Source organism: Giraffa tippelskirchi, chromosome 10 (genome assembly GCF_054371585.1).
Source record: "Giraffa tippelskirchi isolate mGirTip1 chromosome 10, T2T-mGirTip1v1.2.pri, whole genome shotgun sequence".
NCBI classification, from domain to species: domain Eukaryota; kingdom Metazoa; phylum Chordata; class Mammalia; order Artiodactyla; family Giraffidae; genus Giraffa; species Giraffa tippelskirchi.
In genome coordinates, this window is record NC_137284.1 from 132412966 (window position 1) to 132440146 (window position 27181).

Here is a 27181-nt window from a genome sequence, read left to right on the forward strand (position 1 = left end):
GACCTTTTCCATTTTGGGAAGTTTTTTTTTTTTTAATCAACTTTGTTAAACTGTTTGGAAGCATCGAGCTGACCCCTAACAGAATTTCTTACCATTGAAATAATTATATTACCCCAAGGATATAATTTGTGTGGTAACATTTAGAAATCTGGACTTTGTTAAGCCTCAAAAAGTTCATCTAGCTGTTTTGACAAGAGGTTTTCACTCGGCTATTTTTAGTGCTTTTGGAAGGCTGATCATTTCTAACACCAGGGGAGACCCGCAGATGATGCATCCCTTCACTATGCTGTGCTTTAGTTGAAGAAGGAACATACTGAACCTTTAAACTGTAAATGGCAGTTGCTTAGGAGATCACCATTGCCTTTTGATACTGTCTAAATTACTTGATTTGCATGCAGCTTTCCAAAGTAATATGCCATTTTCTGGATTTTTAAAAAAGCAAACTATTTCATTTGGCAAAGAAAACTCAATACCTTGCTACCTATGTTTTCTATTTTATGCCACCAAAAGCAAAGCATCACATAGATAAGTATATCTGGAGTTATTTATAGATCGCCCAGAAATATTATTAGGAATTCATGTCTGTGAAATGGAAATAAACACCCTATAAACTTAATGGAAAAGTAGTTACCTAATTATAGTTTCAATACATTGAAAATTGATTTTGTACTCTTGAATACCCAAGTCAAGTATTTTAAATGCCAGTCTAAAAATAGTTTCTATGAAATTAAATGAACTGACTCCAAGTATAGTTTCCCTCTAGGGCCTCTGTCTCAGCCTCTCAGAAAGGCCTGGAGACACAGTGTCTGTGTTCAGAGGTTTCCAGAGAGCTAATTTTCTGAGTAACAAACAGACAAACTTTGAAGAAAAAAATGAAAATGGGGAGAGGCTCACTTAAAAATCTGTGCACAACTAGTAAGAAAGGTTAAAATTAGGACTGGACAAAATAGAACTTGTCCCTAGAGAGAACTGGAAAAAAAAAAAGCAATGAGGATGACTCTATTATGTAACATTAGAAGGAGAAAACTAAGGGGCAGCTCCTTTTTTTCTCTCAGATGTTCTTTTTCCCTGTCAAATGATACAGCCCTGAACTTTCTGAGAGACAGGTAATGTTGCCTAAAAAGAATACTGAGGGATTTCCCTGGTGGTACAGTTGGTTAAGACTCTGTGCTCCCAAAGAAGGGGGCCCAGGTTTGATCCCTGGTCAGGGAACTAAAATACCACATGCTGCAACTAAGACCTAGTGTAGCAAAATTAAAAAAAAAAAAAAAAGAATACTGAAATGGAGTCTCGTTCCTGTCTCTTACTAGCTGTGTGGGCAGGTAAGTTTCAACGACTTCATCTGTGTTTTTTTGTTGTTGCTCAGTCATTAAGTCATGTCCGACTTTTTGCAACCCCATGGACTGCAGCACACCAGACCTTCCTGTCCCTCACTATCTCCCAGAGTTTGCCCAAGCTCATGTCCATTGAATTGGTGATGCTATCCAACCATCTCATCCTCTGCCACCCTTTTCTCCTTTTGCCTTCAATTTTTCCCAACCTCAGGGTCTTATTTCCAATGAGTCAGCTGTTTGCATCAGGTGGCCTTCAAGTACTGGAGCTTCGGCTTCAGCATCAGTACTTCCAATGAATATTCAGAGTTGATATCCTTTAGGATTGACTGGTTTGATCTCCTTGCAGTTCAAGGGACTCTCAAAAATCTTCTTCAGCACCAGTTTATAGACTTCATCTATAGACTGTAGATAATGAAGATAATCAGTGGTAACTAGAATAATCACATAGGATCATTGTGGGAATTAAAAAAGAGTAAGTGCTATGAACTGAATTATGTTCCCCACCAGATTCACATTTTGAAGCCTCAACCTCCAATGTGACTCTATTAGGAGATACAACCTGTATAGAGGTAGTTAAGGTTAAATGAGGTCACTAATCTGATAGGATTAGTGTTTTATAAGAAGAGAGGGGGAGAGCTTGCTCTCTGTCCACTATGCAAAGACAGTGAGAAGGCAGCCATCTGCAAGCCAAGAAGACCGCTCTCATTAAAAAAGAACCCTACGAAAACTTGGTCTCAGACTTCTAGCCTCCAGAACTGACAAAGTTAGTTTCTGTTGCTTCAGTCAGCCAATCTACGGTATTTTGTTATGGCAGCCTGAGCTGACTGATACAATAAGGTAGGATATCAATGGTAGGGTCTATGTCAGACTTGCCGACAGTTAATCCCACAGCATTCTCACTGCCTATTATCTAGTTGCTATCGTTTAGTCACTAAGTCATGTCTGATTCTTTCTCGACCCCATGGACTGTAGCCCACCAGGCTCCTCTGTCCATGGGATTTCCCAGGCAAGAATATTGGAGTGGGTTGCCATGCCCTTCTCCAGGGAATCTTCCTGACCAACGGATCAAACCTGAATCTCCTGCCTGGGCAGGCAGATTTTTTACCACTGAGCCACCTGGGAAGCCCTATTGTCTAGTACGTGCTCAATAAATTTTTACTGAATGAATGAATGAATCAAGAATCAGAGTTAGTCATGACATATAGATTTAAATTCTCTTTGAGTAGAGCTGACTTCAGACTTTCTCTGGGTTCTTTATTGGATTGCATATATTGGGCAGCATGCAAATCCAGTGCGATGCCAGTCCTAGGAGTTTTTCCTTCTCTATCCTTTTCCTCCACCTGCCTATGTAGGTGTATAGAGAATGCTGCTTGGGATCTAGATTATCTGAGTCCAAATTTTGGTTCTATCACTTGCAAGCCTTGGGCAAGATGGTTAATTCTCCCATGTGGCAGTAATAGCATATGTAAAAACCAAGATAATAATAGTATCTACATCACCAGGTTGCTGTGAGAATTAAATGAACAAACACATGTCATATTTAGAAAACAACTAGCATTATCTAGCATCCTTCCTTCTGTGCTTTTATTCCTCTTTCTTGTATATCTTGAAATACACTGGTCATTAACTCTGTCCTTAAATTTAATGTTAGGCTGAACTCGATGTGTTGACCTAAAACAAATAGATTGCCAGATATTTCTCCAGAAAAGATAGATTTTTTTGTTTTTCAGGTTCAGCAGAGAATCACAATGCAGGGTCTGCCACCACAGCCATTGACGTGCAAGGCCCCACATGGCAAGGGAAGAAGAAACTTTCTCAGAGGGGAAAAGGCAGTTGGGAGAGCCAGAGTGAACAAGGAATCCACAGATTCCCACTGGCCAGGTCCTTGCGAGGAGAGGAGTCTTTCTTTTTCCCAAAGAGCTCTGTTCTCCTTGCAGGGTGTGGAAGCTCCCATCTCTATTTAATTGTGGTTTCTGCTGATTAATTTTACAGATGGCACTGAACACATCCTCCTCTCCCTCTCTTCTGTTGTTGACACTATTGCATTCTCAGGATCTCTTGCCTATCTGGTCATCTATTTCCACATCTCTCGCAGGCTTCCACTTTTTACTTACTTTCAGAGGTCCTCAGGGCTCTGAGTCTACAATTTTAGCTGGCTGGTTGCCTCGGCTTCTCTCTCTTGATTTGCACAACCATCTTATCACTATTCATTGTCTGTTTTGACTCTTGATTATCTCTGAATCTATATTTTAGTCCATCTCCTCTGTCATAATGCTGGTCTCTCTCTCTCTATCATCTTTTTCATCTTTTGTATAACAGCCTCATAACTGGTCTTTCTCTATATGTAATCTTGTCCTCTCTGATCTCAGTTTTCTTTTTAAAAATGCAAGTTGCAAAATGCAAACCGCAAGTCCTTTGCCTGCTTAAAACCCCTAATTAACTTGTCAACATCCTTAGGAAATGGTCCTCCAAACTCTAGTGTTTCCTTAAACCTTCAAGACCTGCCTCTTGCCTACCCCTCTGGCTCAGGTCTCACTCTTCCCCCTACCATTCTGCTCAACCAGATACAACAGGCTTTGAGTTACTCAGAACTCTGATACTCACTTTTGCCAGGTCTTTGAACATGCTGGGCCCTCCAACTGGAATCTTCCCAACATGCTCTCTCGCCTAGGTGGCAGCACCATTACTTCCACCTGCAGCATCTTTCTGTAGTCCACTTTTGTTTTAAAATTCACATTCCCCACTCTATGAAAAACTAATTGCCTATGTCTTCTTACTTTTTAACAGTTCAGTTCAGTTAGTTCAGTTCAGTTGCTCAGTCATGTTCAACTCTTTGCGACCCCATGAACCGCAGCACACCAGGCCTCCCAACTAACTCCTGGAGTTACTAACTCCAGTTAGTTAACTCGTCACTAACTCCTGGAGTCCACCCAAACCCATGTCCATTGAGTCGGTGATGCCATCTAACCATCTCATCCTCTGTCGTCCCCTTCTCCTCCTGCCCTCAATCTTTCTCAGCATCAGGGTCTTTTCAAATGAGTCAGCTCTTCGCATCAGGTGGCCAAAGTACTGGAGTTTCGGCTTCAACATCAGTACGCATTTAAATAGCTGTTGACCAGATGAATGAATGGACTTGTCTCAGTTTTCCATATGCTTATTTTAACTCCTTTGGTTCGAATGCTTTGATCTGTGTGATGGTTAATTTTATGTATCAATTTGATTGGACCACTGGATGCCCAGATATGTGGTCTATCATTATTCTGAGTGCTTTGGTGAGGGTTTTTCGGATGAGTTTAATCTTTAAGTCAATAGATAAGGTACATTGTCCTTCCTAATGTGGGTGAGCCTCATCCAATCAGTTGAAGACCTGAACAGAACAAAAAGACTGACCTTCTCTGAATAACAGGAAATTCCTCCCACTCCAGCTGGGACATTGGTTTTTACCTGTCTTCAGATTGAACTGAGATATCAGCTCTTCCTGGATCTTGAACCCACTAGTCTTTGGATTGTAACTACATCAGTGGCTCTCTGGATCGCCAGCTTGCAGACTCACCCTGTAGATCTTAGGACTTACCAGCTTCTATAATTGTGTGAGCCAAATTCTTATGATAAGTCTATCTGTCTATCTATCTACATCCTAGTAGTTTTGTTTTTCAGCAGAACTGTGACTACAATCTGCCAATAATATTAATATTTGAGGTTGGAAATATAGCAAGAAGTGAACCAGATTCATAGATAATAAAACATAAATCTTTACCACCTGCCACTAGAATCAATTTTATAACTTTAACAAAGTTTGAATTTTCCCTGGAGAAGGAAATGGCAACCCACTTCAGTATTCTTGCCTGGAGAATCCCATGGACAGAGAAGCCTGGCCAGCTATGGTCCATAGGGTCGCAAAGAGTTAGACATGACTGAAGCGACTGAGCAAGCATGTAAGTTTGAATTTTATTTTCATATCTGTTCAAAAGTTGCTCCAATCCAGAAGGTCATCAGCAAAAAACAGTGAAGAAAATCAAGACATCAATAAGGTGCAAACTTGGTAGCTCCTTCTTTTTTGGAGTGTTATGTGATAAAACAAGCACTACCAACCAGTTTATGTGTATGTCAGTTTTTAGAAAAATTCATATTTCAGAAATAATGTTTTAAAGGATAGTTAAGTTCTCTAAATAGCTCACAATTTTTTTTTTTTGATTATAATGTGGCTAAATTCTTTAAAAGAACTACCTGAATTCTGTGCCTGACAAAAGAAGTTGCTCAGGAAAGAAGGAAGACTATGAGAAGATCAAGCAATTTCTACATTTTCTCTAGGTACTTGGTGGGTCTAATTTATGTTCCATAAATAAATGTCCCATTGAAGTCATATGTTGCCACCTGGCGGCATTCCTAATTCCTGTTTCTGCTACTGAGTTATGTCTGGCATGAGAATTCATATATATTCACCAAAAAAATTTTTGAGCACCTGCTTTGTGCTAAGTTCATTGCTAAGTGTTGAGAAAACACAGAGAATATCATATGCCTGCTCCCAAAAGTTGAAACTGGAAAAGAGGAGGGACAAAAGAAATGAAGAGTGAATTCAATGGCAACTTTTCTGTTCTTCACTCTACTTACCTTCATTTCTCTTTAGTTCATTTTCAGACCCGGTAATGAATATGGGACAAGCACAGATCCAGGCCAATTACTTATATCAGAATGCATGGGAGCATGAAGAGGACCACTGGGTTAATGGCAGTCTATAGGAGAGAATGAAATATAAATGAAAATTTAACAGAAACAATGACCTGGCTGAGCTGCTAAAACAACTAATAATGCTTACTTTTGTTCTACATTTGCAGAAATAAAGTGTTTAGATCAAAGTAGGTGATAGTTTTACTACTGTATATTTTATTACATATTGCTAAAGGATCTTGAATATCTAGCCTGGAGTAAGATGATTAAGCCACACTTGGAAACCTTCGTTTTGTCTATGGATGAAATAGTTGGAAAAATGAAAGTTACAGATGGGAGGTCCTTCTGGTAAGAATTTTCTAGCTATCAAAGTATAGAACAAAAAAATGAGTTGGCCTGGGAGATCTGAATAAGTACAAAGAGCTCTATCATCAGAAGTGATCAAGAAGAGGATGGACAGATTCCTGTAAAAGATAATCTAGAAGAACTAATTCTTTTGGCTGAGAGTTGAATTAGGTGGCATTTAGTTATCCTCTCAAACTCTAATGGTCCACAACTTTACATTTAAATAAGCTTTAGACTGTTTACCCGTGCATTGGGTATGCACATCAATGACACTTTATTAAAATTTTTATAGTATATCCAATAATATTTCAGAAAAGACAAACTCAGAAATTTCATCAAATAAGTATCAATAACAATAAAGTGTGAAAGAGGAGAGTGAAAAGGCTAGCTTAAAACAATATTCAAAAGCTAAGCTCATGGCATCCTTTCCCATTACTTCATAGCAAGTAGATGGAGAAAAAGTGCAAACAGTGACAAATTTTATTTTCCTGGGCTCCAAAATCACTGCGGATGGTGACTGCAGCCATGAAATTAAAAGATTCTTGCTCCTTGGAAGAAAAGCTATGACAAACCTAGACAGTGTATTAAAAAGCAGATACATCACTTTGCCAACAAAGTCCATCTAGTCAAAGATATGATTTTTCCAGTAGTTATTTATGCGTGTGAGAGTTGGATCATAAAGAAGGCTGTGTACTTAGTTGCTCAGTTGTGTATGACTCTTTGTGATCCCAAGGACTGCAGCCCACCAGGCTCCTCTGTCCATGGGGACTCTCCAGGCAAGAATACTGAAGTGGGTTGTCATGCCCTCCTCCAGGGGGCCTTCCCAACCCAAGGGATCGAACCCAGGTCTCCCGCACTGCATTACCATCTGAGCCATCAAAGCCCATGAATACTGGAGTTAGTAGCCTATCCCTTCTCCAGAGGATCTTCCCAACCCAGAAATCAAACCGGGGTCTCCTGCATTGCAGGTGGATTCTTTACCAGCTGAGCTACTAGGAAGCCCAAAGAAGGCTGAGCACCAAAAAATTGATGCTTTCAAACTGTAGTGTTGGAGAAGACTCTTGAGAGTCCCTTGTACTACAAGGAGATAGTCAATCCTAAAGGAAATCAACCCTGAATATTCACCGGAAGGAATGATGCTAAAGCTGAAGCTCCACTACTTTGGCCACCTGATGCAAAGAACTGACTCATTGAAAAAGACTCTAATGCTTGGAAAGATTGAGGGTAAGAGGAGAAAGGGGCGACAGAGGATGTGATGGTTGGATGGCATCACTGACTCAATAGACATGAGTTTGAGCAAACTCCAGGAGATAGTGAAAGACAGGGAAGCCTGGCATGCTGCAGTCCTTGGGGTCCCAAAGAGTCAAAGAGGACTTATGGCTGAACAATAGCAACAATAAAGTGTACATTTTGGTACCCAATCAAACTTTGCATGTGCAGTACTTTATAAACATAAAATTTTCTTCATAATTCAAGTCTTACATGGTATAAAGACCTAGAATAATATTTATTAATGTGAATCATTTTAGCCAAAGAAAAATAATGCAAGGACTCTCTAAGACTATTGAATACTATGCCTTTCAATGTATATTTTATTTCTGCCTTTATTATTCTTTTGTTTCTATTTCCCTTGCTGAAAATATCATCATTACAAGTAAGTGGAACGATAAATTTTGTTAAACTCTTGTTTTTAAATACTTGAAATCTGAATTCTGGTTTTGATGTACTCCAGGGAACTCTTTTATTTATATTTTCTTCCTGTCTGCTCATGGTTTCTAATAAAAAGTTAAGATTAAAAATAGATCCTCTTCAGAAATGAACAAGAGCATATTCAGTTTAGCTTTTGTTCCTAAAAGTTAGTGGGTAATCAAAATGATATGACAAACTTTCTGCATGTTTCTCTCAATATTATTTTAAAATATTTAAAGTTTCAAAACTGAGATCCTTTGAGATTACTTTTATTTTTATCATGCATGAAGTATAAATAATATGTTAATAAAATACCTTGCATGTAATATAAATATTTGTAGGAAACCCATCAAAAGTGAGGCTAGTTCTCTGCTTAATATCATAAGTATAATTTATTTTTGAATGGGAGAATTGATCCATGGTATCTCTCATCCTTTCTGGTTAGCTAATTGCTTCTGTCACACCTGCGTCTCCTCAATGCCTTTCTTGATAAAGCTGGTAGCTTCAAGGAAGCTACCAGGAAACTCTCCCAGCTTATATTCCATAGGTAGACCTGGGCAGCAACCAAATTTTTCCTGGGTTGAACCTGTTGAAATTCCAGTGACACAAGGAAGATTCCTAGTATTTAATTTTTCACTCCTTTGCTTGCAGCCAGTGTTTGTTTTATTCTTCTGAAGTAATTTTAATTATACTCAAATCTTTCAAGGTCCTATTGCTTAGACTTAGTGAATAAAGCATCATTTGAAAATATACAATAAGTGGATGGTGAGTATTATGGTAAAAGAATGAAACATTGATTTTTTTTCTTCTTTTAAATAAAGAGAGAAGACCTTCTCAAAAAGTGTTTCACTACAATACACAAGCTGGCTGACCAGTATTTGTTAGTTCCTGGAAACTTTGAGAAGTCAAATAGACCAGGGTGGGTATTAACACAGCTTTGACAGCTTTCCCCTCATTTAGTCTTTGCATGAAAAACACAGTTAATACTGTCAATAGTCCAAGCTGAGCTGAGAAACCATCTGTCAGAGATGTAAGGAATTCTAGCCTTGGATAGAAGGTTGGATGTTATTAATCTTCGTGGTTTCTTTAGATCCTTAATTCTTAATTGTGGTAAAGACATATTTTCTTCTAAATGGGAAAGTTGATCCATGTGACTTTTGGATTATAACAGAATTTTTAAGAGGTTAAGATGAACATTAAACTTCTCTGTACATCAAAGATCAGCCTGTCTGTGTCTGTCTCTCTCCTTAGGAGCACTTTGGTCATTTGTTTGACCACTTATGCAAAGAGAATTCAAAGATTAAAGAAAAAAAATCTCCATATTTACAATCTCTTTATATTAAGAAAAAATATCTAAAGGAAAATTTATACACGTCACAGTTTAATTTACAACTTGGGTTTTTAGCAACTGGAAGTCATTGCCTGTATGATAGCTTCACGTCTCCATGTTAAAAATTAGAAAGAGGTTAATTTTAATGAATAGATGTCCATACAGTCAAGTGCTATTTTTGTATATTCCTCTGGTACCACATCGAAGAATAGAAAGAAAAAAAAAAACTGGCAACAGAAAAGAACCATCTTTATTGCCATCTTTCCTTGCAGCATAAACTGAGGCATGTGTTTGATGAAGAAAAGGGAAGGGTGTTTCATCTTACTCTCTCTGAGTAAAGGATCTTAGTTCTATTAAGCACTGTTGGAAAGTATATTGGAGATAGTATATTATATTTAAAATTGAAAGGTAAAGTGTTTTTTTTAATGCCTTTTAATACAAGCAAGCATCAATTTTACTAAAATGCTGTCAAATATTACAATCCAATGACTTATTTATCACTCCAAGTCTGTATCATGAGTATAACTTCCTTTCCAAATATAGTGATTTTTTTTTTTAATGTACTTTGGAAATGGAGAGAGAATCAAAGAAATCTACCAAAATTCTTCCTCGCCATCTTTTTAAAATAGAACCAGGTCCATAATGCCAGCAGAGACTATTTCAAAACAGTAGAAATTATTATCTTTTAAAGGGGTAGGATTAACCAATTCATAATTCTTAAACAACAAAGCACATCATATTTTTCTAAGCTGAGTTTAACATAAAATGTCAAATATTGGTAATGAAATATTCAAAATTAAGTACAGTGAAATGTGTGAAATACTGAAATGGATTATCAACATTGCTGGAGTCCTGGTATAACAGGAACATCTATATTCATTGATACTAACCATGAAAAAGCTTAAAATTTCTCTTTAGGTTGAAAGCCGAGATAGAATTGATTTAAAATTTAAAGCACTTTATGTAAGAAATTTCAGCATTGCCTAAGTTAAACATGGAGTGAGAACCACAATTATTACTTTTTTTTCATGTTTTTCTATTAAGAACTTTCTTGGGACTTTTCTGGAGCCCCAGTGGTTAAGATGCTGTGCTTCCAAGGCAGATGGAGTGCATTCAATCCCTAGTGGGGGAATTAGCATCCCAAATGCCATGCGGCCAAAAAAAAAAAAGAACTTTCTTCAACTCTAAGGTGATTAACTGAATGCAGAACACATATCTCTGCAAAAAATTTTAATTCTGGGGTTGTATAGCTTTTACAGTGAAGCTCATTCTGAGTGCTATATTAAAGAAGAGAGCCTTAATTATATATATTTTTTCTTGCTTGTGATATGAGTTATCTTGCATTTTGATATATTATTCTTATATTCAAGATCATCTGACTTCAGATGAAGAACTCTACTGCAGAGCACTGCTTGACTAGAAAATCTGTCATCTGGGAATTAGAGCTAGGCTGACTGTCAGTTATGCATCCTGGTATTAGCACCCTGTTATTTCCAGAGACTAAAAAGGCAACATGAAAGAGTATCCTTGCTACTTTTTTACAGCTGCCCTTGCATCTATGATAGTGCCAGAGAAGAGAAAATACAGATTGTAAGGTGAAATCCATAGGAGATCCCAATTCACTGTGGTCAGTAGGTTGAGGCATGCCAACCTTTCTGTTAAGAACAGAGCCTAGAGTCCAAGGTACTTGGATTCTGTCTAAATAGCTGTATGGCTTGATTACTTAACCAAGTTACTTCTTTGGGCTTCAGTTTCACTGTCCTCATGAGAAAGAATTGTTAGAGATTTAAGTAAATATGTATGTGTGTGTGTTTGTGCCATTGTAGGAGACGCAAGAGACCTGGGTTTGATCCCTGGATTGGGAAGATCCCTTGGAATAGGAAATGGCAACCCACTTCAGTAGTCTTGCCTGGAAAATCCCATAGACAGAGGAGCCTGGTGGGCTGCAGTCCATGGGGTCACAAGAGTCAGACATAATTGAGGGACTGAGCACACACACATACATACACACACACATGTATACTTAAGGTATATGTATCATATATGAGTTGTTGTTATCTTTAATTTATATCATATATGAGCCTAAAATATTATGTATTACTTAAAATTAAATACATATATATAAGACATTGGAGAAGGCAATGGCACCCCACTCCAGTACTCTTGCCTGGAAAATCCCACGGACGGAGAAGCCTGGTAGGCTACAGTCCATGGGGTCGCACAGAGTCGGACACGACTGAAGCGACTTAGCAGCAGCAGCATATGAGACATATGTAATATATTCATTTAAGATACATGTAAATACATACATTTATTTATTTAAAAGTATATACATATGTTAATAGTGCAGTTCTTGGTAGGTGGTAAGTGCTACCTAAATATTAACTATTATTGTAGTAGTTAATATTGTACTGCCTTATTATTTCTATATCTGAACTGCTAATGAGTAACCAAGTTGATCAATCTGATGGTTCTTTCTTTTCCCTGCTTTTTCTTAAAGGTTCGAAGTTGCAGCAAATGTTACTTTTAAGAAGTTGAGTAAACACAGAATGAGAAGTCCTAAAGCAAGGTGCTGAGTTAATAGACAGGCTAATCACTTCCTGAATATAAATGAACAGGGCTCTTTGTACAAGGAGCACCAGGGACTGTTAATTGGCTTTTGTTTTAGAGACTGATGGATTGATATTCCAGGGAGAGCCCTGATGAGAACCCTGACAACATCTGCCTCTTATAACCTATTACTAATAATAATAAACTAAAACAGTAGCCTTGCAAATCAGCATAATCTCATATAAATCAATGCACTCACATTCTAATGTGAGCTCCATCAGGACAGAGATTTTTGTTTATGTTGGGTCACAGCTGTAGTCACAGGGTCCAGACAAGTGTCTGAAAAATAGCAGGCTCTCAATAACTATTTCTTGAATGAATTGAATCAATGAAAAATCTTGACCTTTCCTTTAAATAAGATTAACATCAAAAGCAAAACAAACAAGATAGCAAGCTTTCTTCCTTCCTGATGACTTTGACCTGAGAATGCTGGTTAGCAGTTTAAGCAAGCTGAAGGAGCAGCATGTGAATGACAGCAGGGTGAATATATACATTTAGCCCATATTCCAGAAGCTGTGGATTTGGTTGTTTTCACTGGAATGTGTGGTGTGGAGCCATGCCACACTTAACTTCGACTCATGCACATGTGACAGATTTGAATTACAAATATTTTGTCCAGCATCTGACTAACTTTAGTGTCTATATTTACATTTTATTTTTCTCCCCAGGTTTTCAGAAATCTTTTCCACAAAGTGACACTTTTACTCTCTGCAAACATTTAACTTACTTCCAACAGTTTCTACTCAAGCTTTGACTGGCTAAAATAATCAGTGTGACAGAGGAGAGGAGAAGCAGAATTGAGCTGATCTCCCAAAAGTTCTGCTGTGAAGTGAAAGTGTTAGTCGTCCATCATGTCCAACTCTTTGTGACCTATGGACTGTAGCCTGCCAGGCTCCTCTGATCATGGGATTTTCCAGGCAAGAATACTGGAGGGGGTTGCCATGCCCTCCTCCAGGGGATCTTCCCAAGCCAGGGATCAAACCCACATCTCTTTTATGCCTCCTGCACTGGCAGCTGAGTTATTTACCACTAGTGCCACCTGGGAAGCCCTTTTACAATCTAGGCAACCTAATATTTTGAATAGGAATATATATTTATTTGTATACACTCCAAGCTTTCCTAATTATCTTTATAACAAAAACTGAGAAGGTATTAGTCATCCTTGGATGAGCTATACTCAATTCTACTTTTCTTTTCTAAGTATAATAAAAACACATCAAACAAAGTAAAAGTACATTATTAATTGATTAGATATGATCTCTCAAATGGTTCACATCATCTTATTTAACTTTGGAGCTTCCAGACTTTAAGAACGAGTCACCAAAGAGCTATCATTGATTTATAATGCACATTACTACATTGGACTTTAGTCCAAGAACTTTGTATGGGACCCAAAGAACACAGAAAAATGTTTACAAGTGAGCCATGGCAGAAATAGGCTGAAAATACATATCTGTATTCTCTGAAAACAATTAGGGCTAATGCAATTAGGGTGAATATTCTAGTTCACTTTATTCCATGGAATTGCTTCTACTCTTGAAACCCCATATAGAAAAGAGTCCTTATTGTTAGAACACTATTAAGGGTGGCCCTTGCACATGTAAGGTAGACATTTTACATGATTGCATAAGCACTAAAATTTACACCCAAAGATAACACAGGATCTGATTAAAGTTAATACATTTGGCGTTTAAGGCTAATCCACATTGGAAAGCAATCATTTCCAGGAAGGAGATCAATATCTTAACACACTGTTACCTGTCTGAGTTGCTAGACAAGATTTCTTATCTAAAAATCGATTCATAGGGTGTGTTTTCAAATCTGTCAGCTTCTTTTCATTCGTGTGCTATACAGAGGCACTTTAAAAGCTATTAATTGTAGTTTCAGGAGTACAAGACACTGGATTTCAGCAGTCACTGGTAAACATGGCAGGAAATTAAAATGACATGGGATTAAAAGGAAAGTAAACAAATCATTAAATGAGAAAACTTCCCCGAATCTTGTAAAAATCATTGGTCTCTCTGAGTTGAAGAACTTCCTTACTTGCAAAAAAAAAAAAAAAAAAATTAGTAACTATCACCCACCTATGCCAAATAAGTGCAAATAAGTGAATACTACAGCTTTCTGATGTTAAGGTATGATGGTTTGCTGTTTGGACTAGTGAGGGTTTTAAAATATTGATGAGTTAAGTACTTTGAGTTACATTTCCAGCAATATTTCAAAGTATTATAGTATTATGCATACGTTCCCAACAGAAAAACTAAAATGTCAACTAAAACAGATTGGAAAAGTTTAGTAAAAGGTATAAAAATTAAAAGGCTTAAAAAAAAAAGCCCTCCGTTTTATTGTGTAAAAATAAATTGCCTTCATTCATGAGAATCCAGTGCCTTTTTTTTTTTTTTTTTGGTCTTAGTTAGTTGGTACGTATTGCACCCGCCACAACACGTTGGAAAGTAGGTTCTGGTACACACTAAGGAATATCCAACCAGGTAAATACATCAGCGTGATAAGGCCCATGAAATTGAGCGGATAGTGAGAATAGTCCCAGGAACAGGCGCCCCAAGTGCGGAGTCCCAGGCCCCAGGACAACTCCCACGCGTAGATGAAGATCACGTAGAAGGGCACTCGCTTCCAGGTGCCCCAGCCCCGACTGTAGTGGAGGTGGAAATAGAGCTTTTCCACCACAAAACTGCAGCTGCCATACATAAGGAAGGACCAGAGCGACGTGTGGCCGCTGCTCGTCTCGTCCCCGCGACCCAGCAAGTTAAAGAAGAAGGTGAAGAAGATCTCATCCAAAAAGCCGTGCATTCCGAAGAAAAGGAAGCGGAGCAGGTCCGGCAGCCCCTGGTTGGGTGCTCCCCCGGCGCCCCTGAGACCGCGAGGTCGCCGCCGCCGACCACCGGCTGTCGCTGGGGCCCGGGCGCCGGCAGGGGCGGGGGGCGCGCCCCGCAGCTGTTGCCGCCGCTGGTACCGCAAGCGCAGGAAGCGCTTCAGGAACACTTGGCAGTGGTAGAGCGCCAGCACGTACTGCAGGGCCAAGTCCAGCGCCCCCGGCGCTGCTGTGCCCCCCGGCCCGCCGACCCGGCGGAGCAGCGCGCCCGCCAGGGTCTGCAGCCCCACGTGGGCCGAGGGGTAGAGGAGGAAATTGAAGACGAAGGCGCTGGGGCAGCGCCGCTGCTGCAGGTAGACTTTTTCCAGGGCCAAGTGGGTGAGCGAGTGCAGGAGGCAGCGGTAGGGCGAGGAGAAGCCCAGCATCCGGAGGTCCGGGCGGCGAGCGAAGCGCCGCGCCGCGGACAGGAGCACGTCCAGGGTGACCCCGTGCATCCCGTAGAAGTAGAGGCGCATCCAAGCGGGCAGCGCGGCGCCCTCGGCCGGCGCTTCAGCAGTGGACAGCGGCTCCGGGCAGCTGGCGGCAGTCTCGCTTCCCCGCCCTCCGGGGGCCCCCGGACCCCTCGCCGCGCCGCCCCTCCGCGCGGGACCCTCGTCGTTCGCGTCGCTGCCGGCCATCGGCTCGGAGGCTGCCCGGGCGCCCGATCCCACGCCGCCACCGCCGCCGGGTGCGCGGAGCTCCTGGGCGGAGGGGCCGAGCCCCGCGCCGCCCTCCGGCCGCTGCTGGCCCCCGGAGGGCGCGCGGGGAGCTCCGTCTCGGCCGCGGTCCGGCGGCGGCCGGAGTTGCTGCGATCCGGGGACGCGCGGGCCGCCCGGCTCGCGGAGTCCCCCCGTCGCGGCCCTGCGGCGCCCTCGCCTCCAGTCCCCAGCGAGGTGCCGCCGGCCGGCGCCCGCGCTCACCCTGCGCGGCCTATCGGGCGCCGAGGCCCGGCGAGGGGCGGTGGCGCCGGGGCCGCGAGGAGAAATGCAGACGCTGGAGCAAACCCCATCTCCTCCGCGGCTCAGCCCCGCCGCCTCTGCTGCAGCCTGTGGAAGCGTAACGCGAGCAGCGACGCCCCTTCCCCCGGCCCTCCCCATGGCCCTCTTGGCCCGGGCCGACCGACCTCTCCCGCCTTCGCTGCTCCCCTCCCTCCCCGCCGCAGCCCTGCGCGCGGAGCCCCGCGGAGTCCGCTGGGGAAGGCCCGGCCCTGCCTCTCCCATCGCGTCCCCCGCTCTGCACCCGGCTCCCCGGCTGGGCAGGAGGCGTTGGCTGGGGCGGAGGCACCGCGCGGAGAAACACCTAACAGGTGTGACTGCGAGCCGGTGGGCATCCGTTTCATCTAGGGGACCGGGGCCAGGGCCTGGCTGGCGAAGACGAATGGCGAGGCACCACCGACCAGAGGCTGAGCCCGAGACCAAACTGTGGTGCTGTATATTTAATGTCCTTTTTCAAAGCCAGCTGTGTCCCAGTCGCTGAGGATAAACTCGAGACTCCAGGCCGGGCCGCCCCCGGCGGTTCCCTGCGGTGGGGAATGTTGCACTGGGGCCTGGTCCGCTTTGTCAGTCTCTCCTGCAGCGGTTTGTTTGCTCCAGTCCAGGGGCCTGAGTCCCCCAGAAGTTATAAAATGATTGGAAGCCAGTAGGGTCAGGCACTGCTTCATCTTAAATCCGGAATCGTACCTTTGCTCACATTGGCACATCCCGGTGCCGATTTTTCTCCTTGCAGAAGAACTAGGTCATCGCAGAAGGGGAGAGTGAAATAGAAAGCAGAGCAGGAATTCTTTTTTTCTTTTCTTTGGAGGTGGAGAGGGTGGGAAGAATCCAGAATTTTGGTGTGTTCCACTGCTTTTTCTCCAATTTTGAATTAGTCTTACAATTGGAGATAACCTTCGAGGTAACTTATACTGACAACTCCACCCCTGCACCCTGGAGAAAGAAAAAAAAAAGCCCACAAATCGTGTCTAGGGGAAACTAGGTAAGAGTTCTAATTTGTAAGGAGTTCAGATGTTTCCTGGCTGGAAAGCTTTCTGGGGAATTTTTCCTCCCCTTCGGGAAAATTAAAATTCTGAGGTAGTTCCTCCATTTTTAAAGCAACTTCTCTTCATTCTCTCCCCTTTCTCATTTCAGCCTTACAATCTGTGGTTGCTAAATGGTTGGCGAATTAAGGAAGAGAGAGAAATAAGTGTGGTGAGGAGACAAGTTTTAAGGTGACATTGACCCTTGAGTAAGGCTAAAGTTCTGATTGGTTTTTAAAAGCTTGACTAAAATGTGGTTCCTTTGCAGATTTCTTTTCACAACTGTCAAAAGTCAGCGCATGGATGTTGTCATGCTAGGGACTGAATCATCAGGTAGCAGGCTCAGTTGCTAAGTCCTCTTTGCCACCCCAGGGACTGCACCAGGCTTCTCTTTTCTTCACTATCTCCCAGAGTTTGCGCAGATTCTTTTTTGTTTTGTTTTGTTTTTTGCAGATTCTTGTCCATTGAGTCGGTGATGCCATCCACCATCTCATCCTCCATTGTCCCCTTCTCCTCCAGCCCTCAGCCCCTCCCAACATCAGGGTCTTTTCCAATGAGTCAGCTCTTTGCATCAGGTGGCCAAAGTATTAGAGTTTCAGTCTCAGCATCAGTCCTTCCAATGAATTTTCAGGGTTGATTTCCTTTAGGACTGACTGGTTTGATCTCCTTGCAGTCCAAGGGACTCTCAAGAGTCTTCTCTAGCACCACAGTTTGAAAGCATGAATTCTTTGGTGCTCAGCCTTCTTTATGGTCCAACTCTCACATCTGTACATGACTACTAGAAAAACCATTATATGTAAATAAAATCTAGTTATGTTGTATCAACTAGGTCATGTGTATCTTGCCTACTTTTACACATTTTAATTTAACAATCAGAGCTAAAAACATCTAACTAAGCTCCAGACAAGCTCTTCTTCCATTTTTTCATTCTTTCCTGCTGCTTAGGAATTCTAGGGGATCCTCTAGGGGATGATCTAGGAGATCATCGCTTCCTTTCTCAGTATCAAGCTTTACAAATCCTTCTATAATGTAACTCTCTTACCTAGAAATCTTTGTGTGGGAAATTATAGAGGGATAGGATATAAAGGAAGAAAGAAGGGGAAGCACAGGGAAACATGCAAAGCGAGCATGACTGTGTCTGGTCCCTCCCAACCTTCCTCAGTCTTATGTATGAGGCAGACATAATCATTGCAGTATTCTTTCCTAGTAAGTCTAGACTTTGCCTTAGAATTCTGTATAACAGAGTGATCTTGGAAGACATCACCAGGCCACAGGAGTTGGCAAGAAAAATGAGTCCTACTTGGCATTCCCATTCTGGAATGTATATGGGATATTTATTTCTCTTCAGGGAGATTAAATATATGGAAATCAGCATTTATACACTTGAACTCTCATAATTGGGATACTTGTTTTCTCTCCAAAAGTTCTCCCCCTTCTAAGCAAACACTCACAGTAGAATTTTTTGAGATCACAAGTTTTCCTAGTACATTACATGTATTGTCTGAGTTACACATAATTATTTTTGAATACAGTGTGACATAAAGTGAATTCTTACTTGTATTTAAGGCTAAAAAAATCATTCTGAGGAGCCAGAATTTAACAATTAGCAAACAAATGAGTTTGAATTTGTGTAACATTCTTAAACATTCAGCATTGAGTTTCTTCAAGCCTTTTAGAAATATCATTGTATGTTTTACAGCAGGGGTCCAGTCTCAATCACTACCATTATGTGTAAACACAGGGTTTTGTGGCTTTTTTGCATTTGTATAATACTTCATAGTTTATACAATGCTTTCATATTTATATCATTGGTTCCTTGTAATAATATGTGATAGACAAGACATTTCATTTATTGACAAGAAAATTCCAAAATAGGAAAATTGTATTTCAAGAATTAAAAGAACTCTTGGGGAAGCTGGGTGCAAGCCTAGATGATTTTGAACTTAGCTTTTATTTATTTATTTATTTTTTTTAAAAAATAAATTTATTTATTTTAGTTGGGGGCTAATTACTTTACAATATTGTAATAGTTTTTGCCATACATTGACATGAATCAGCCATGAGTTTACATGTGTTCCCCTTCCTGGACCCCCCACCCACCTCCCTCCCCATCCCATCCCTCTGGGTCATCCCATTGCCCCGGCCCTGAGCCTTTGTCTCATGCATCGAACATGGAATGGTGTTCTGTTTCACATATGATAATATACATGTTTCAATGCTATTCTCCCAGAACGTCCCACCCTCACCTTCTCCCTCAGAGTCCATAAAATTTGAACTTAGCTTTTATTAAAAACACTCAATACTTTCACATCTTCAACATTTAAAAGGTACAGAAAGCTATGCAGAGAAACATTCCCTCTGATACCTGTCTCCCATCCACCCATTTTCCTTTGGGACAATATTATTAGTGTGAGTCCCTTGGCTGCTATCCTGAGATATTTTATGCACAGACAAGTGAACAGAAGCCCCCTTAACATTTTTTTTTAATTAGTTTATTTATCTATTTTTAACTTTACAATATTGTATATGTATAACATTTTTTATGATGAACTTAATATACCGTACACTTTTTTCTGCACCTTACTTTTTTCACTATTAACTTTGTGCATTTCTTCACTATTTGTGCATTTTATGCATTCTTAATCTGTATGTACAGAACTTATCTTTAGTTTTTGTTTTGAATGGCTAAATACTATGTCATTGTTTGAGTGAGTCGTTAATTACCTAACGAGGCTCTTACCGATGGTCATTTAAATAGTTTCAAATCTTTTGTCATAGTAAAAATGCTACAGTATCAAAGCCTTGAATATAAGTCTTTCACTTGTAATCTCACATGTGTGAAAGATAATATTCAAGGCTTTGATATTATATTATATTGTATATATATATATATATATAAATGATAAATTCCAACAAATGAAGGTGTTAAGTGAAAGGATGATATATGTGTAATTTTTCTGGCTATTGCCAGATTGTTCGTCTAAGAAGTACATCAATTGCACTCCCACCAGCAATTATGAAGTGGCCTATTTCACACAATTTAGCCAGTGGTGCTTTATTACACTTTTTGATGTATGCCAATCTGACGGGAAAAAGATAGTACCTCATTGTAGTTTTAATTTTTAATTATATTATAAGTACAGAGGGCATTATATTAAATATAGAAGAACCATTTGTCTTTCCTTTTCTGTGAACTATCTGTTCATATCCCTTTCCATTGGGCTAAGAGGCGTTTTAAAATTTATCAGCAACATTTCTTATTTACTAGAGAGATTCATTCTTTGTTCAATGCACAAGACTTGTGGGTCTAAATTTCATGTTCCCACCGCTATATAAACAAATAAATAAAACATCGTTTCTAATGATAGTGTCTCCAGAATTTGCACGTCTTTCATATTATCTCTGTATTTGCATGCAATGATACCACTTTAGTTTCTCACCCCATAAGGTTATTTCTTCCCTGAAATTAACTTACAGAGTTAAAGAATTTCTCCTTCTAATTTTCCCTGAAGCATCTTTAGGGAACATTCCCAAATCCTACCAAGAATAATTTTACCTGTAAGAATACTTCTTACCAGGAGGTATTTCCCTTTGCTGGATTTTTTTACCCAAATATCTAGAAATGAATTAACGTATACATTTTAGAATTTCACTGTAGCCTAGATCTTTTTTCTCAATCTGGGTGTGTGCAATAGCAAGCTGCATTCTCTGAGCTTACTCTTTCTCACACCTACCCAGTGGCACTGGTCCCATTCTGAAATTTACCTCCCCAGGCGGGTCCACCCCTTCTGTCTGCTGCTCCACTGGGCCTGTCCCAGAAAGAAACTGTCGCTCCACTCTTTCCCATGGCCTCCTTGTCCACAGGAGAATTTTAGTGGATTATGGTTAACCAAATACAAATTCTGAAAACATAAAGAACAGATTGTAATCGGCAAACCCTTTGTTTTCAAGTTATTCATGTGGCTTTTCAGCAGTCACACAAAGGCCTCTTTGTCTTTGAAAAACAGAAAGAGCCTCCTAACTCACCAAGTATTTAAATCTCTTCAGTATGATGGGTGGGCTAACATGTACAAAGGAAGTGCTGTGCAAAACTCATTCTCAAGCCATATATGCTGCTAAATTTGCCACCATCAACAGTTTGGAGGTAAAAATCTGAGAGGGGATTAAAGACAGTTCAAAGATTTACAGTGGGAATAATTCATGTAGTTGGGGACTTCACTGTAAGGAAAAACATGAGGACCCAGAGTTATTGAGTCTGCAAAAGAGTCTTCAGTGTACTTTAATAATGTGTTTCTGGGTCATGAAATAAACATGGAAAAGATGGTTCCAAAGTCTTTATCTGGAGAGAAGGGAAGGTGAGCACATAAAATAGGAGGAAACATATAGGCTAGAAACAAAATAACACTTTGATCAAATATATTCTTATTTAAAAATAAGGATGTGCTCTTTTCTCTCTTTCCTCTGCATGTATTATAATTTCATAAAAATTTTTAAAAAAGAAAATCTGATTGTTGTCTGTGTGGAGTGCCTCTGGAATGGTCAGAGAGCTAGATGGTTTTCTGAAGCTTGATGATAATGAGTGTGGCCTCTGCCATCAGATTGCTTGGACTCAGTCCTAGCTCAGCTGCTTCCTTTTTGAATGACCTTGGGTAAGCTTCTCTCCTCACTTGTCCTAGCCTCATTTCTCACTTCAAAAATAGGGATGACAGTGTTGTTATGAGGATTAGGTAAGATAACGTATGTGTCCTAGTTATGATTTGGTTTTGTTTTAAAAGGCAGAACATTCAAATATTAGTAGTCTAAACAAGGGGCAAATTATTTTTCTCCTATGAATAATTTCCAGTAGATGTCTGGGGTCATGTGGTGTTATAGTTTCTGGTACCCAGGTCCTATCTCATGTGGTTGCCTTACTATGTATGCCTTTTGTTCCCAAGTATTTGCCTATTTTGTCTATTCTAGAAATCTTCCTTTAAAATTTATTTATTTTTAACTGAAGGATAATTGCTTTACAATATTGGTTTGATTTCTGCCATATATCAACATGAGTATTTATTTATTTTTTAATTTGGCTGTGCCAGGATCTAGCTCTCTGAGCAGGGATCCAACCCTGGTCCCCTGCATTGGGAGTGCAGTGTCTTAGCCACGGGACCACTAGGGAAGTCCTTTGTTTGCATTCTAGCCATCAGGAAGGATAAAGAAAAGGCTATTGAAAACACTTCCATTCCTAGTCCTTTGGTCATAATTTAGTTGCAGGATGATCCATCCCTATTAGCAAGGGAGATTGGGGGGGTATAGTCTTTTTCCCAGGCAGCTAGGTACTGATTTATATCCAGCCATAAAGCAGCTCTCGTAGTATAGATGAAGGGGAATATTGTTGGGGAGGGAGATAAAGAGGACAGGTATTTCAAACCAGCTAGCAATTTCTCCTATTGGGTACAAAATGCTTAGTATAGAATCTAGCAATAAATAAAAGTTCCTATGATTGCTATCATTTCAAAGGCCAATTTATATGTCTAGGATTCAATCAGCTCCTTTCACCTGGGTGTTCCACAGGCACTACCAACTGAAATTTCAAAAAATGAAGTCATTACATCATTCATTATTACCCACTCAGAGGATATGTGTTCTCCCATTCCTGTTCTTATTTTGGGTCTTTTTTTTTTTTTTGATGTGGACCATTTTCAAAGTCTTTTATTGAATTTGTTACAATATTGCTTCCGTTTTATGTTTTGTTTCTTTGGTATTGAGGCCTGTGGAATCTTAGCTCCCTGGCCAGGGATTGAAGCTGCACCCCCTGCGTTGGAAGGCAGTCTTAACCACTGGACTGTCAGGGAAGTTCTCCATTTGTGTTCTTAGACTTGGATAATGGCTTCACCACCCATCTACCTTGCAGTGTCTCTCTAACACTTCTTTTGCTTCACTCACTATATCTTAGTTTCAAATCCACATCAGTTCTTCTTGGGAAATGTCCCTCAGTTACAGACTCTTTTCTCTACTCTCACTATTCACTATGTAAATTTTACAAGTCTTTAGAATGTGGTTTACAAGGCTTTTTGTAGTCTGAATCCAATTTATTACTTACCACAACACATCTTGTACTCCAACTACTCTGTGTTAAAAAGATAGAGCAAATATTTGTATTTTTATTGTCCTGGGCAAAATTTGAACAAAATATTTGTTTAATAAACTTTTTTTTTTTAACAAAGATAATGATGAAAAATCTACATGAGCAACCAGTTTTATATACTACAATGAAGTGTTAGATGCTCAGTTGTGTCCAACTCTTTGCAACCCAATGTACTGTAGACCACCAGGCTCCTATGTCCATGGAATTCTCCAGGCGAGAATAATGGAGTGGGCTGCTGTTTCCTCCTCCAGAGCATCTTCCCGACCCATGGACTGACCCTGGGTCTCCTGTGCTGCAGTCAGTTTACCAACTGAGCTGCCAGAGACGCTCTTGTATACTACAGTAATGCAAAATCAGAAGCTCTTTTCTGATGGGGCGTCTTTATAGGTCTCTTAATAAATGAAAAAGTTGCCAAGAAATAAAAGCCATGTACATTCTTTTTCACTTATATTCATTTTATTTACAATCTTCCCACTAAAACCTATAGACTCACAAGAAAGTGACAGAGAACATTTCAGAGTTGCCTGCTTCTGCTTCAGCTTTTCTTCCCATACTCTGTTAAAGATTTGTGAATGACTCATTAGAAAAAATCAACTTGCTTTCTAAGCAGTTGAACCCTAGATCCTAGATATTTGGTTGCTGTAAGTTCTCAATCATTTTTCTTTCTAGGTCTGTGAAATACTCAGACTCTTTTCCTTCACTGGGATTCAAACTTTCATAAGATTTTGAATTCAGAGTTTGGAATCTGAATGTTTGTGCCTCTGTTCTATTTATTTAACCTAACAGTCTATTCAAAAAGTTATTTTCATCAACTTAGAGGACCCAGTGCAGACTCTCTGGCTATAATTAACTAACTAGGTGAGGATAAAAGCTAGGGCAGTTTACTGGTTAGAAGTTTAGGCTCTGGAGTTAGAAAGCTATAATTCTAGCTTCACCGTTACCCGGTAATATGACCTTGGGCAAGTTCCTGAGTGCCTTGGTGCCCCTCTAAAATGGGAGTTAGACTAGTCATGTATCTATTTCAGAGCTTTGTATCTATTTCAGAGCTTTTTCCTTTTCTTAAGGTTAAACAGGTGAATTTTTGCCAAGTTCTTAAGACCAGTTCCTGTTTATAGCAGATACACAATAAATGATTGAGGGCAGGAGGAGATGGGGACAACAGAAAATAGGGTGGTTGGATGGCATTACCAAATCAGTGAGCATGAGTTTGAGCAAACTCTGGAATGTAGTGAAGGACACAGAAGCCTGGTGTGCTGCAGTTCGTGTGTGTGTGTGTGTGTGTGTATGTGGGTGGGTGGTTTGTAAAGAGTTGGACACGACTTGGCAACTGAACAACAACAGCACGATAAACAACAGCTTTTAACAATGCTATTGTTCAAGTTACTACTTTTTGTCTTAGTATTTGTTTCTCTAGTCTTAATAGGTTCTCAGGTGCTTAATATTTGAGCTCTATTTTATATTGCCAGATGAAACACAGAATATTAATAAAGCACTATCAATTATTAATATTGTCATTGTTTAGTCGCTCAGTTGTGTCCAACTTTATGCAACCCCATGGACTGCAGACGCCAGGCTTCTCTGTTCTTCACCATCGCCCAGAGTTTGCTCAAATTCATGTCTGTTGAGTTTGGTGATGCCATCCCCTCAGGGGATGAGATGCCAACCATCTCATCCTCTGTCATCCCTTTCTCCTCTTGCCTTCAACCTTTCCCAGCATCAGGGTCGTTTCCAATGAGTCAGCTCTTTGCATCAGATGGCCAAAATATTGGAGGTTAAGCTTCAGCATCAGTCCTTCTGATGAATATTTAGGGTGGATTTCCTTTGGGATTGACTGGTTTGATCTCCTTGCAGTCCAAGGGACTCTCAAGAGTCTTCTCCAGCACCACGGTTCAAAGGCATCAATTCTTCATTGCTCAGCCTTTTTCATTTTCCATTTCTCACATTCATAAATGACTACTGGAAAAACCATAACTTTAACTATACTGACCTTTGTAGGCAAAGTAATGTCTCTGCTTTTTAATACGATACCTAGGTTTGTCATTGCTTTTCTTCCAAGGAGCAAGCGTCTTTTAATTCATGGCTGCAGTCACCATCTGCAGTGATTTTGGAGTCCAAAAAACAAAGTGTGTCATTGTTTCCATTGTTTCCCCATCTATTTGCAATGAAGTGAAGGAACCGAATGCCATGATCTTTCTTTTTTGAAAGTTGAATTTTAAGTCAGATTTTTCACTCTCCTCTTTCACCTTCATCAAAAGGCTCTTTAGTTCCTCTTCACTTTTTGCCATAAGGGTGGTGTCATCTGCATATCTGAGGTTATTAATATTTCTCCCCACCATCTTGATTCCAGCTTGTGCTTCATCCAGCTTGGCATTTTGCATGATGTACTTTTCATATAAGTTGAATAAGCAAGGTGACAATATACAGCCTTGACATACTCCTTTCTCAATTTTGAACCAGTCCATTGTTCTATATCTGGTTCTAACTGTTGCTTCTTGACCTGCATACAGGTTTCACAGAAGGCAGGTAAGGTGGTCGGTATTCCCATCACTTTAAGAATTTTCCACAGTTTGTTATGATCCACATAGTCAAAGGCTTTAGCATAGTCAATGAAGCAGAAGTAGATGCTTTTCTGGAATTCTTTAGGTTTTTCTATGATCCAACAAATGTTGGTAATTTGATCTCTGGTTCCTCTGCCTTTTCTAAATCCAGCTTGTACATCTGGAAGTTCTCCATAATGTTGAACCCTAGTTTGAAGGATTTTAAGCATTACTTTGCTAGCATGTGAAATGAGTGCATTTGTGCAATAGTTTGATCATTCTTTGGCATTGCCCTTCTTTGGGACTGGAATGAAAAGTGACCTACCTGAAAGTGAAAACTAATCTACTTTAGATTAACAGATAAAACACAGAATATTCATAAAACACTATCAATTAGCATTATTATTACTCCTTAAATTGCAGATGTGGAAATAACTCAGAATGGTTAAAAATTTTCCCAAGGTCTTAGCATATCTAAAAGTTAGAGCTGAGATTTGAACCTAGATCTGTCTGTCTCCCAATGCAAAATCTTTTCTACATTATCAGACACTTGGAAATTAAGGCTTGGATTTAGTTTGAGATTCCAAAGGCTGTATTTTTGACTAAAGAAAAACATGTCAGCTAGTGTTGACATTGATATCTGTTGAATTGTGAATGCTTTAGCTTATTCAGGACCCCTCTCCCTCTGCCTCAAACAGGCACAACCAAAACCTTATAAATCTAAACAAACTTACATTAAATTATTTCCTTTCTGAACAATGGACAATATTTTCGCTGACAATAAACAAAATCTTTCATTTCTGATTTCTCATTCTTTGCTTTTATATAGTACAATGTCGTTGTTTTTATTCTTATTGAGAATCCAAACCTATCAATAATCGAACAGTTCTATTTACTGTGCATATATGTGTGCGTGTGTGCTCAGTCACTTCAGTTGTGTCCAACTCTTTGCAACCCAGTGTACTGTAGACCACCAGGCTCCTCTGTCAATGGGATTCTCCAGGCAAGAATAATGAAGTGGATTACCATGCCCTCCTCCAGGGGATCTTCCCAACCCAGGGGTCTAACCTGCATCTCCTGCATTGCAGGTGGATTCTTTACCACTGAACCACCAGGGAAGACTTTATTATGCCTATATTATATGTCAAAATGTGCTAAATTACCCATAAATAATTTTATTTAACCCAGTCATTAATCCAGTAAAACAGTGGTCCTCAAGAGGGACAATTTTGCTTCCGAGGGAGCAAATGTGGAAAGAAGTTAGATTGTTCCAACAGTGGGATGTATGGCATCTAGTAGAGGCCAGAGATGCTGATAAATATCCTACCATGCACAGGGCAGCTTCTTGCTACAAAGAACTAACTGATACAGAGTGTTCATAGTGCAGAATTGGAGAAACACTGCTGTAAAGTCTTATGACTTCTGTATTATAGAACTAGGAAGCTCAGAGAGGCTAAATAATTTGTCCATGGATATGGCCTGTAAATGACAGAACCAGGCCTAGAACCTAGATATATCTAGCTCAAAGTTCACCTTTTCCCCCCACAGAGAAGCAAAGATAATTTCAGTCTAGAGAAGGAAAAGATTAGTAGTTCTATACCGAAACCATAAATTTACTTTGTGTTAATTGAATGAAAACACATCATTACCAAATGGAG

At 40.1% G+C, this 27181-nt stretch overlaps 1 protein-coding gene across 1 annotated transcript; it reads right to left on the bottom strand.

Annotated features, from left to right (window-relative positions):
- Positions 1-14370: 14370 nt before the first annotated feature.
- TMEM229A (transmembrane protein 229A) lies at positions 14371-16076 on the bottom strand. Its single transcript, XM_081534143.1, has one exon. The coding sequence runs from the start codon at positions 16063-16065 to the stop codon at positions 14386-14388; it is 1680 nt and encodes a 559-aa protein (XP_081390269.1). The 5' UTR covers positions 16066-16076; the 3' UTR covers positions 14371-14385.
- Positions 16077-27181: the final 11105 nt, after the last annotated feature.